Raw genomic sequence first — 11,858 nt, 5'->3', positions numbered from 1 at the left:
GGACAGGTTGTCTTCCATCAAAAATGAAGCTAAAAAATAAAAAAAAAAAACACATAAAAAATGAAGCTGCACATCCGGCTTTGGACTCAACCTTCAACCGAGCACAGCAGTCTCACTCTGACGGGTGATGGAGGAACGGAACCAGAGGTAATCTCATTATACAGTATGTATTAGGAACTGCCCTGCAAGAGAGAAGAGCTACCTGCAATCATCTTACTTTTCCTAGTTTGTGCCTCCAACCTCCTATTTCAATGAGACTCTTCTACACTGCGGGTTTTTCACAATCTGTTTCTTGTGGCAAACTGGTTCGTGATGTCTACATTAAACTCTTTCCTATCCGACCTCTGCCATAGGATTCCTCCAGCTCACAGTCTGAAATCCTCCAGCTCACAGTCTGAAAAGAGCCTACTGGGTGTTGTTTGAGCACAGTCAACTCTAGACCCCCACTGTTCCCTCTGCTCTCTCGCACATGCGCTGCAGGATCCGGTGGATACTGCAGAAGCTGGGTCTGTCCGATGGCAGCTTGCTCCAACACAGGCGCATGAGGTTGTACAGTTCCAAGGGGCAGTTCTCAGGGCAGGAGAGGATGTTGCCATCTCTCACATAGTAAATGACCTCTTCATGGGCCATGCCATAGTAGGGCTGCAGGCCATAGGAGAAGATCTCCCAGAGGACCACACCATAGGCCCACACATCCGACTCCGTGGTGTAGCGGTTGTAGAAGATGGACTCAGGTGGCATCCAACGGATAGGGATGGCATCGTTTTCATTAGCTTTGTAGTAATCTGCGGAGTAGATATTCCTGGAGAGGCCAAAGTCTGCAATTTTCACCACCATGTTCTCCCCCACCAGGCAGTTCCTAGTGGCTAAGTCCCGGTGGACAAACTTGCGCTCGGACAGGTAGGCCATGCCGGCTGCCACTTGCCTGGCAATGCAGAGCTGTTCCGCACAGGACAGGGGTGGAGGACCGGGGCTGGACATCCGAGCCTTTGTGGACAGGTCACTGTGGCTGAGGCTGCACATGGTGTGAGGGGACATGCTTCGGAGGAACTCATTGAGGTCGCCATAGGCCATGTACTCAAAGAGCAGACACATAGGCTTTCCTACCGCACATACGCCTGCAATCAATCAAAATAGTATCTTTTGTTAGGCTGAGTCTTTCCACAAGGAAAGAGCGCTCCAAAATCAAAAGACCAGACCAGAAAAGATGGGGTCTCACTTTTTAGGGACAGCAGGAGTCATCCTGTGACCCCCACTTCTTTTCTTAAACATCTCCTGTTACCTGGTAAATTTTGATATATTTCTTCTCTTTCTAAGGTGTCTCAATTCCCAACTCCTTGATTCTTAAATTTTTCCCTCCGTTATCTTTCCACATAGTACCTACCACTTTACTTCATACATTCATTGTTTTAAAGATGTTTCCCAAACATTTCATCTCTTGGAATGGAGAGACTATGTCCTGTTTCTTTAAATCCCTCAGACTGACCAGGTATCTGGAGAGCAGTACAAGGTAACATACGGTAAGTGGATTCAGAACGGGTGTTTGCTGGGAATGTGTGATATAATCATTCTGTTTAGTTCTCTGAAGAATGAGAACAAGAAATATCTACCACATTTAGGAAGAACAGTAAAAATAATCCCAAATTCTAGGAGGAACTCCTTAGGTGGCTGTAGTAAAAGAGTGTGAGATTTTTATCATTTGATGTGCATTCTATAAAGAAAGTAATGTTCATACACACAGAGTTTTACACATAGTGTCAGGAAGACATTTGAAAACCCTTAACATCTTACTATACATGAGAAATAAATGTATGAGCTTGTACCATTAATTCTGATGGGCATAATTTCACATCACAACAAAAACAGATTGTCCGATTTGTTATGTTTTTTCAGGGAAAGAGTAGAAGTTTGAGTTTGAGAGAAAGAAGAGAAATAAGGACTAGGGCCTTTTCTAGTTATTTTTGTAATTCAAAGGATTTTAGCTGACAGTGTACACGTTAAAGAGGAAATCACATGTTGGTCACATTTCACTGTCCCTCCTACACGATCTTCTTTGGGTCTTTGTCAACAATCATTTACATGTATCATCAGGCAGCTTTACTGTGGTTATGCTAGTTAAATTGGTTTTGAAAGAATTCTTACATTAGGAAGCTCAAGATAACATATGCCTCTCAAGAAAAAAATGTGTGTGTGTGTGTGTGTGTGTGTGTGTGTGTGTGTGTGTGTTACATAGTCTCATGGCTGTCCTCAGATCCCCTTTGAGCCAACTGTGACTTTGAAATCTTGATCCCTTTTCTACCTCCAATTATTATAGGCAGTATGAATCTTAGTTCTTGTTGGGTAATTTGAAAGAAACTCTTATTGGTGATGAAGAAACACACTTCCCAGTAACCACGCATCAGTGCGTTGTACCTGGCTTGAGTCAGAATCAACTCCAGGAACAGAGAATGCTGTAAAATTGCAGACACACATATGAATACAGTCAGACTTTAAGGAACAGTTCAAATTAGTTTGCAACAACAAAAAAGTGTCTCAGTTTGGTTCTCATTGTCGATTATTGTCAAAGGCTTTCAAGTTATACAAAATTTAAAAAGCGAAAATGCCATCTTTCTCCTCTGAGTACCTCACTTTAGCTCTATTGCTATGTTTTCTGAGCCTGATCGGTGTTGAGCAGGAAGTTTAGACCAACGCAGTAGGAGGGATCTGGCTTTCTGCGTGTATTCTCAGCTCTTCCGCATGGTTCTGGCTCACTGCACTTGAATGTCCCATTGCTGTCCTCACTCCAGAATTCATCAAAACCTAAACAAAGCGTGTGGCCTTCTCTTCGGCTCCCTTCCTTGTTGCACAGTTCACATTTGCTCTATCTAGGAATTATTTGGTTCTGCCTTCGAACTGCACACAGACCCGCATCCCTTCTTGCTGTGGAATGTCGTTCTGTATGCTGTGAATATGTGTTGCTCTGATTGGTTGATAAATAGAATGCTGATTGGCCAGTAGCCAGGCAGGAAATATAGGTGGGATAAGCAGACAAGGAGAATTCTTGGAAGAGGAAGGCTGAGTCAGGAGATGCCAGCCAGACACAGAGGAAGCAAGATGACAAGGCAGAACTAAGAAAAGGAACCAAGCCACATGGCTAAACATAAATAAGAATTATGGGTTAATTTAAGTGTAAGAGCTAATCAGTAATACGTCTGAGCTAATGGCAGAGTAGTTATAATTAATATAAGCTTCTGAGTGATTATTTTATAAGTGGGCCATGGGACTGCGGGGGCCTGTGGGACCAGAGAAACCCTCCGACTACACCTTCTCATTACCCCACCATGTCTCCCTGACCTGTGCCACATCTTCCTTTTCTGCATACTGAAAGACCCCATTCACTGTCTCCATGTTTTCACTGCCTTCCCTGCAACTCCGCTCAACAAACCAGACAGAGGCCTTCTGGAGGAAAATGTGAATCACGTCATGCCATGGCTTGGCACTTCTCTGCTCAGACTTTCCATTTGACTCCCATTTTACTTACAGTAAAAGTCAGTGTTTTTTTCTTTAATTTTTGAGATTATACTATAATTACATCATTTCCCTCTCCTTACTTTCAAATATATGACCTCTTTTCATTAATTGTTATTACATGCATATGAGTGTATATATATATATATATATATATATATATATATATATATATATATCACATACATATACATATTCCTAAATACAACCTGGTCAGTCTGTAAAATGTTACTTGTATGTATATTGTCAGGGCTGAACATCTGGTATTAGATAAGCGTTGGTGAGCTCTTCTCTGAGGACGATTATTTCTCCCAGTCTCAGTATTCTTTAGTTCTTTGTGTGAAGGTCTTGCATATCTTCCAACCACCCCACTGCATTTACTATGGGATCTAGTCTTACACAACTCCCTCAAACCCTCCCCATCACCTTTTTATTCTCTATTCTCTATTCTCTGTGTGTGTGTGTATACACATGTTTATGTTTGTGTGTAAGGGTACATGTGTGTAGAATGTGTGCACATGAATGCGTATGGCGTATAGACACCAATGTCAAGTGTCTTCCTTAATTGCTCCCGACCTTATTTTTTCCTGAGACAGAGTCTCTCACTGATCCTGGAGCTCGCCTGTTGTTTGAATCTTAGGTGGTCTTTTAATATAAAAAAAAACAGAGCCAGATATTGGGGTGAAAGCTGAAAGATCAGAGAAACAGAACAAGCCACAACCAACCTCACCTCGCCAACTCCTAGGCCAATCCTGTTTCCTCAGACTGAAAGTCTCCGAGTCCTCATCCTCCTCATCCGAAAGGGTCTCAGTTGAACTGCCTTAGTTTCTGCTTCCTCACACCTTATATACCTTTCCCTGTCCAGCCATGTCACTTTCTGGAATTAAAGGCATGTGTGCTTCCCAGTACTGAGATTAAAGGTGTGTGCTACCACTGCCTGGCTCTGTTTCCAGTGTGGCCTTGAACTCACAGAGGTCCAGATGGCTCTCTGTCTCCCGAGTGATAGGATTAAGGGTGTGTGCCACCACTGTCTGGCCTCTATGTCTAATCTAGTGGCTGGCTCTGTCCTCTGATCCCCAGGCAAGTTTATTAGGATACACAATATATCACCACACTTGCCAATCCCACTAGGTGGGCTGCCTTCAAGTCCAAGGGGTCCTCTCCTCTCTACTTCCCCAGTGTTGGGATTCACAGGCATGTGTCACCATATCCAGCCTTTCTGCGGGTGAAGGGGGTCCAAACACAGGCCCTCATATTGGTGCAGTGGACACTATGTACAGCACACCCTCTTTCCAGTCCTGTGTGGTGGTGTTCTTTAAGCACTAGCCAAGCTTGCCATGGGGCCTGTGCAGGAGCGGCTCATTCTCCAATCTATCCACACTGCCATTCTCTTACCTCGGCCAAGTTCGTACACAAATGTCACCTGCACACTGAGGTCTTCAAAGATAGTAGCTCACGTTCCAAAAAGTCTCCCTTTACTTGGAGTTTTAAAACAAATCAGAAGCATATAAGCCAAATTTACCCATGTTTACATCTGCTGTCTCCCAAAAAGAATGTAAGCTGCCCAAGGCCAGATAATGTTAAAGGTTTATTTATTTCTAAGTAACTATATAAACTATTCAGTGAATACTTGTTAAATTTATGAATCTGTGATGAAATGGGGACACAACAATGAACAAAATATGATTTAAATCATGATGCTCTAGTTTAAGGAAAAAATAAAATGGGCAAATGAGCTATACATGCTTTTCGGCCTTAATAAATTCTGTGATGGTGAATTAGTGTCAAGGGAATTTATTTTATGTGGAGACACTTGAAAACTTTCTAACCAGAGAAGAGGCAGCAGGGATGAGACAGCCGGAAGTGATGGGGTTAAAGGGTATCTGTGAGGCACAGCGTCCTGAGAGCTGAGGTAGAAGGAGCGTCAGGAAGGAGGGAAGAGGCTGGACTAGGGAAGGAGGAGAGAGACATGCCCCACTGACCGTCGAGAGACAGCAGACTAAATAAGGAAAATACCAAAGAAGGAACGCTCAGAAAGCCTCCTTGCCGAGGAACAGTTTCCCTTCGGTCATATTTTCATACCTAAGAGCTTCACGATGTTGGGGTTGTCGAACCCTGCCATGAGGGCTGCCTCCCTCTGAAAGTCAGCTTGCATGTCCGCCGAGGCCTCCTCCTTCAGCATCTTCACGGCCACCATAGTGAAAGGTTCATAAGGCAGTAAGCCAGGAGCCCTGAGAGATAAACCCAAGGCGGGGATGTTTATCCCCGTGATTATATTTACTCACATTTATAGAGCCCCCACCATGCTTACGCAGCCTTTTCCGGAGCCACAAACCGAAGGAGGATGACAGTAAAGTCAGGCTTAAACTTCGTTACGTCACTTGGGAAATTCACTGGTTATTTCCAACATAGATTATGTTTGACAATGTATTATTTAACAACTAGAGGGGACACATATACACATACACACACACACACACACACACACACACACACACACACACACACAGAGAGAGACTTAACATGTCCTTTGTAATCCCCTACTGATCAGCCTGCATCTAGATTCCTTAAGGGTGGAGTCACAGCTGACTGCTTTTATGTCCCCATACAGCCTAAAGTTGCTTCTTGCCAATCTCACAGTAAGTTTGTGAGACTTTTCATTTTAAATGCAACCTCAATATCAAAGCTACTTTAAATGGAAGCAGGGCTACGCCTGCTTAAGGACAAGACTGACAACTGGTGACTGAATCCAACTGCACATCCTGTTGCCCAGCTATGTGTCTATGGAGCTGCGTCCACACAGAGTGGGTATTTTATTCCATTTTACACCAAGTCAAGAAATGAGCTATGATTGACTGCAATATACACTCCTGAACTCACTGATTTTTGAGTATTTACATTTTCCCCTTCTGTTTTGTTACTCCCTGAATGTCTATTTAATGTCTACAGAAGTCATAGTCTGAGTTCTTAAACATTAATTCAAAGGGAACTTTAAATGAAGCAGAGAATGACAATAAAAAGAAGGAAGTAAATAGGGATTATTACCAAAACAATGTAAGAAATTGTGGCTAAAATGTATAGAAAATAAGTTTCTAGAAAGGAAATATGGTTGAATTACTAGAAACTTCTTGTAAACTGCTTATTGATTTTAAATTTATAAAATATAATATATATATTAAATTTCCTATAAATTACAAATTGAAATGCAGCAAACTACGTTCTTTCTAGGTATACTATTTCCTAGTAAAGAATAGGAGGGACAGTAAGATTTACCATAAAGCATGTGGGGATAGAGAGATGGCTCAGAACACTGACTGCTTTGAGGACCCACACAGGGGCTCACACCCTTCTGTAACTCCAGTTCCAGGGGATCCAACATCCTCCTCTGGTCTCTGAGGGCACTGTACCCACATGGTGCACATACATACATGCAGGCAAAACACCAACTCATGTAAATTAAAAAATTAAAAAATCTTCAAAAATAGCATTCAATACAAACAAATGATATAAAGAATTAAATAACTTGATAACAACTTTAGACAGAGTAGATCAGTCTAATGATCCTGTAATTTTTCAACAGAGATTCCTCCCTTCCCCTCATGGTTAATTTTACCTTGCTTGAAAGACCCTTCCAAACGCTCCCTCTCCGATGTCTCTGACATACTCAATGTTATTCCTGGGATACTCCAGGCTGAGCAACTTGGGATTCAGGAGGAGCGGCATCCTCTGGTACATGGGGTTGGGATGGAGTCTGTCCAGTAGGAGCTCAGAAGGCAGTGTGGTGAGGGTCACCGCTGCTGACTCTCTGCAGGTGAGAGAGGCGAGATCAACAATGGCCTTTGACCTAGATCCTTCAAGACAGTTAGAAATACATAGAGTATGTAATACTGAGTTAGCTGAGGACTCTTAGGCTTGAGAACAATGAAGTATGTGGGTTTTTCTATAGTCAAGAGGCACATTTTGTCACCATCCATATCAGCAGCAGCGGTGGGAGAAGGCAGGATACAGGAGCAGCCATTTCCACCTGAATGATTAAGTTCTTCCTGTTGTAAAAACTGACTTTGGTACACAGGACCTTTTTAAAGCTCAAGGTAGGGCTGTCTAATTTTAAAGCCAGGGCATGGATGTTAGTAAGGCAAGGGTGGTGTGACAGACACTGCTCTTCTAACCCCCAATTCCAGAATTGAGTGTGTGGGTTACACGGCATGAGTTTACGTGATGGGCTTCAACTCGAATCTCACCTTTTCTTATTTTTCCACTCTTTCCTTCTTCGGCAGCAGTAAAGAGTCGCGATGGTAAGAAGAGCAAACAGGGCAAAGCTGGACATGATGGAGATGATGACCGTCATGGAGTGTGCAGGAGAGACGGCGAAGGACGAGGTAGAGGAAGGCAGGTTTGGAATGTCCACACTTGGCTTGGAGGACGTCATTGGTGGGAATGCTGCAAGGGAACAATCGTTCGTTTTGCTTATTTTGGAAACTTTAAGAATCAATTTTTGAGCTGACGCACTCACTACCACAGCATTAAGAATATGATGGTGTATCAGGATCTCCTTGGTTATCTGTCTATAAAATCCAGTATTAAGAATCCAATAAGGTTCATTTGCAAGGAAGAGGACACTCAGTGGAGAAATATGCTTTTCTGAAAGAAATACAAATCCCAGGCTTAGGTTCCTTATGTCCTATTTGTGATTGACAGCACTCAAAATATGCACTAAATTATGCACTGAAAATATTTTCACATAATGAGACCGAAGGTGAGAACATCTGAGCTGAGCTTGTGTCTTTGTGTTGTGTGTGTGTGTGTGTGTGTGTGTGTGTGTGTGTGTAGTGGATTTACAAATAATAAAAAGTAATGGAAAAAGATGTAAAATGAAACCGCTGGAACATAAGGAGCAGAAGTCAATTCATCTAAAACTTGTACTCTCATCAAACTCCCACATAAAAAAGCCAATGGAATTAAAAAAAAAAAACAAGTCAAATCTGCATTTGTGCTGGAAACCAGCAGATGCTACACCTGTGTTGCTCTGCGTGCAGCTTGCAAGTCCACAGTGGACATAGTTAAACAACCTTCTTGTGAATACCTTGAAACCTTCTTCGTACAGTGAGTAAAGACAAAAACAGAAACAAAAAAAAAACAAAACGTGGAAACAGAATATTTTATACATAACCCAAAACACTCTTGACAGCTAAGAATCAACTTTGTAGCCTAAAAAGAGAGGATCGATTCTTCAAATATCTGGGGAACGGGTTGGAGAGATGGCTCAGAGGTTAAGAGCACTGGCTGCTCTTGCAGAGGTCCTGAGTTCAATTCCCAGCAACCACATGGTGGCTCACAATTATCCATAATGAGATCTGGTGCCCTCTCCTGGCAGGCATACATGCAGACAGAACACTGTATACATAATAAATAAATACATCCTTAAAAAAAATCAAACAAACAAACAAATATCTGGGAAAGACTGACAGATGTGGCTGATGTTAGGCCACAAAGATAAACCTCAATAAATTTCAAAAGCATAAATTATAGAGCTCTGTTCTCTCACCCAAAATGCATATAGTGAGAGATTACACAAAATCCAGCAGGACTACTAAGAAAAAGAAAAATCTGTAACTTTAATTTTTTGGGTTTAAAAGTTAGAAGTAGCCATAGTTATAGGTCAGAAAACAAAAGTCTTAATGGCATGTATGAAATTTGGCTAAAGTTGTATTCATTGATAAACTCATGGTTTTATCTTCTGTTACACACGAGGAAGAGAGTGAATGGAATGTGAGACTTTAGAGGAGCAACAGTAACTCTTGAGAACAAAGGGAAACGGGACACAGCGATACCCATATGCAAGCAGAAGCCACTCAGTGAGACTACACATACCACAATGACAGAGATAAGTAAAGTTCCCAGTGTTTTAAATATTTAGAACATGGTTTGACGAGTGGAATTTTAATTGGAAAAAGACAAGAAAGCCACAGATGTAGCAATTAAGAAGGGTTATCTCGACAGACTCAAAGATCAATAAAAACAAAATAGTACATAATTATGCAATCACATTTCAAAGTCTTAGAGAAAATGATAGGAATACAGTAGTTACCAAATATGAATAAAAAATATACAGGAGTAGAACCGTAAGTAACCAAGAAATTACTTTAAAAAAAAAAAAAACATTGTGTAATGTCAAACATACTCTTTGAGACTTGGAAGAGGTAAAATTCGAGTTATCACAATATGTCCCATCTAGAGAACACACTTTGAACTCATTACAGAAGCTACCCTGCTAGGATGCAACCCAGAAATATCAGCATGGAAGAAAAAGCCACGCCAATTATCTGACAGAGATTTAGAAGTGCCTAAGTGAGCAATTGCTGACTAATCCCAATACAATAAGAGAATACAGGTTTCACAAGCAGGAAGATGTTAATATAAAAATGTCAAAAACACAAAAGAAAACTATATTTCAACAGGAGCCAACAATAACTGGAAAAGGGCATTTTTAAAGTAATGGTTATAAGAAGTGTCTGTGTCCGCCTTCTTAGTTTGAAGTGGGGACAGCTCACTACTGCTAGCTGAACAAAAGCAAACCTTTAATACAAGAGGTGCCCAGGGCCATTTGAAACACAGCATTCGTGAAAGTGTAGGTTATAAGGGGTGTTTATGTATGAGTTCTAGTCTAGGAGTGGGCATAGTGAACACTCCTGCCTACCAGTGACTAAGCAAGTGGTTTTGGATTGTAGAGGTCAAGCTTGGTCACTGCTGTGATTCAGGAAGGCATACGGGATGGGAAAACATTCAATACAGCAGTAAACATCTGCATGGGATTGGTGATAGTGTGCCTTATCAAGGCACAGCAATGGTGGGCTTAGATTCCCCAGTTCTAACACTGGTCCACAGTCACCCCAGCTTTTTCAATCCAAAGGAAGCCTTAAAAGAGTCAGCTAAACTCCTCATTCTAAATATAGTAAGGAATCGTTACTAAAAGATACAGATTAACGTCTATTTATGTGTGGATTTTACAGAGCTGTTCATATTATATATAATAGGTAAGATAATATGATATAATTTGTAAAGTTGATATGACATAATCAGGAAGTATATGGGTAATTTTTTTTCTCAAAAAAAATCGGAAAATCAGTTCAGTGGATAAAGCCTTTGCTACACAAGAATGAGGAGGGGAGTTTGGATCTCCAGAACCCAAGTGAAATTGTGGTGGCATGCACTTGTAACCCCAGTGCTGGGGAGGGGCACAGACAGCCCGTTCCCAGAGCTCACTGACTGGCCCATCTAGCCAATGAGTGAGCACCTGGTTCAGTGAGGGTCTTTGTCTTAAAAAATAAGGTGGATAGTGATGAAGAAACCAATGTCTAGTCTCCACTTATGTGCACACAGGTGCATCTACCCACAAACACATGTGTACACACACACACACACACACACACACACACACACACCATCCACTCTGATTTTAATGGTGTGTTTTTTTTTTAAATCCATGATCATTCTATAAGATTAATTTTTTTAAATGCAAGAATTTACATAGTTGATCAGTAGTACTTCTGTATGGTTTTAAACATTTCTTCCTTTCTGGATAGTTCTATTATGATTCTTTGATTGTTGCTCAGAAGAACAAGTTGCTCTGGTTTTCTCCAGAGCTGTGTCAATCATTTGTCTAGGACCAAATGACCCAATCAGACTTCTATTGTATTTCCTTTCTATCCTTAATTTTTCTTTAACAAACTTTATATCTTTATCTTTTCCCTATGATCTCCAAGTATTCACTCATCCATACATGATTACTATTAATGATTCTTAGGAAACAGGAGTGTTGTAGCCTTATTTGCCAAGGAGGCACAAACCAATTGCTAAGATTATTAGCAACGAAATGCAAGAGGATGTTGTGGGAATAGTAACAAGTACTTGTGAACAGTTAGGGGCAGTACCAGTTCAGGTCTCAGTGGGTCTTCTAATGTAAAGTTAAATTAGATACAAATAATGAAGAGGCAACACCAGTAGAAAGCTACTCTAGTCTGAGCATTTGCCTCCTGAAAAATCCAGATGTGACTTATTCCTTTATAAGAGGGGTCAGAGAGCCCTTCCCATCTGCCTTGTGGAGTTATGGTGAGAAGATAGTGATGTCTGAAGCTATGTCTTCGGCAGCCATGTGTATGATCCTCATGTAACACCAAATACACCTGTGCCTTAATCCTGGACAGCCAACTTCTAGAACTCCAAGCAACAGACTTCTATGGCTTACAAGCTGCTCCCTCTCCTGTGCTTTGTTATTGCATCCTGACAGGCCAAAACCAATACTCCTGCTCAGGGGGGCCTGCCGAGTGTTGAGTGGAGTGAGGGAGGAAATA

At 41.5% G+C, this 11,858-nt stretch overlaps 1 protein-coding gene across 6 annotated transcripts in view; it reads right to left on the bottom strand.

Annotated features, from left to right (window-relative positions):
* Positions 1-315: 315 nt before the first annotated feature.
* Musk (muscle associated receptor tyrosine kinase) overlaps positions 316-11,858 on the bottom strand; it is a 91,177-nt gene continuing 79,634 nt past the window's right edge. For all 6 annotated transcript variants that reach the window (XM_059255772.1, XM_059255773.1, XM_059255776.1 and 3 more), the window contains 4 exons: positions 7,749-7,947; positions 7,121-7,312; positions 5,590-5,738; positions 316-1,118 (listed from right to left, as the gene is read on the bottom strand). In XM_059255772.1, coding sequence (XP_059111755.1) covers positions 436-1,118; positions 5,590-5,738; positions 7,121-7,312; positions 7,749-7,947 — 1,223 coding nt within the window. In that variant the 3' untranslated portion in view covers positions 316-435. The remainder of the gene's footprint in view (positions 1,119-5,589; positions 5,739-7,120; positions 7,313-7,748; positions 7,948-11,858) is intronic.

The sequence above is a fragment of the Peromyscus eremicus genome, chromosome 2, assembly GCF_949786415.1.
Source record: "Peromyscus eremicus chromosome 2, PerEre_H2_v1, whole genome shotgun sequence".
Taxonomy (NCBI): Eukaryota; Metazoa; Chordata; class Mammalia; order Rodentia; family Cricetidae; genus Peromyscus; species Peromyscus eremicus.
Note: the sequence above shows the minus strand (reverse complement) of the source record. Positions and strands in the feature narration are given on the sequence as shown.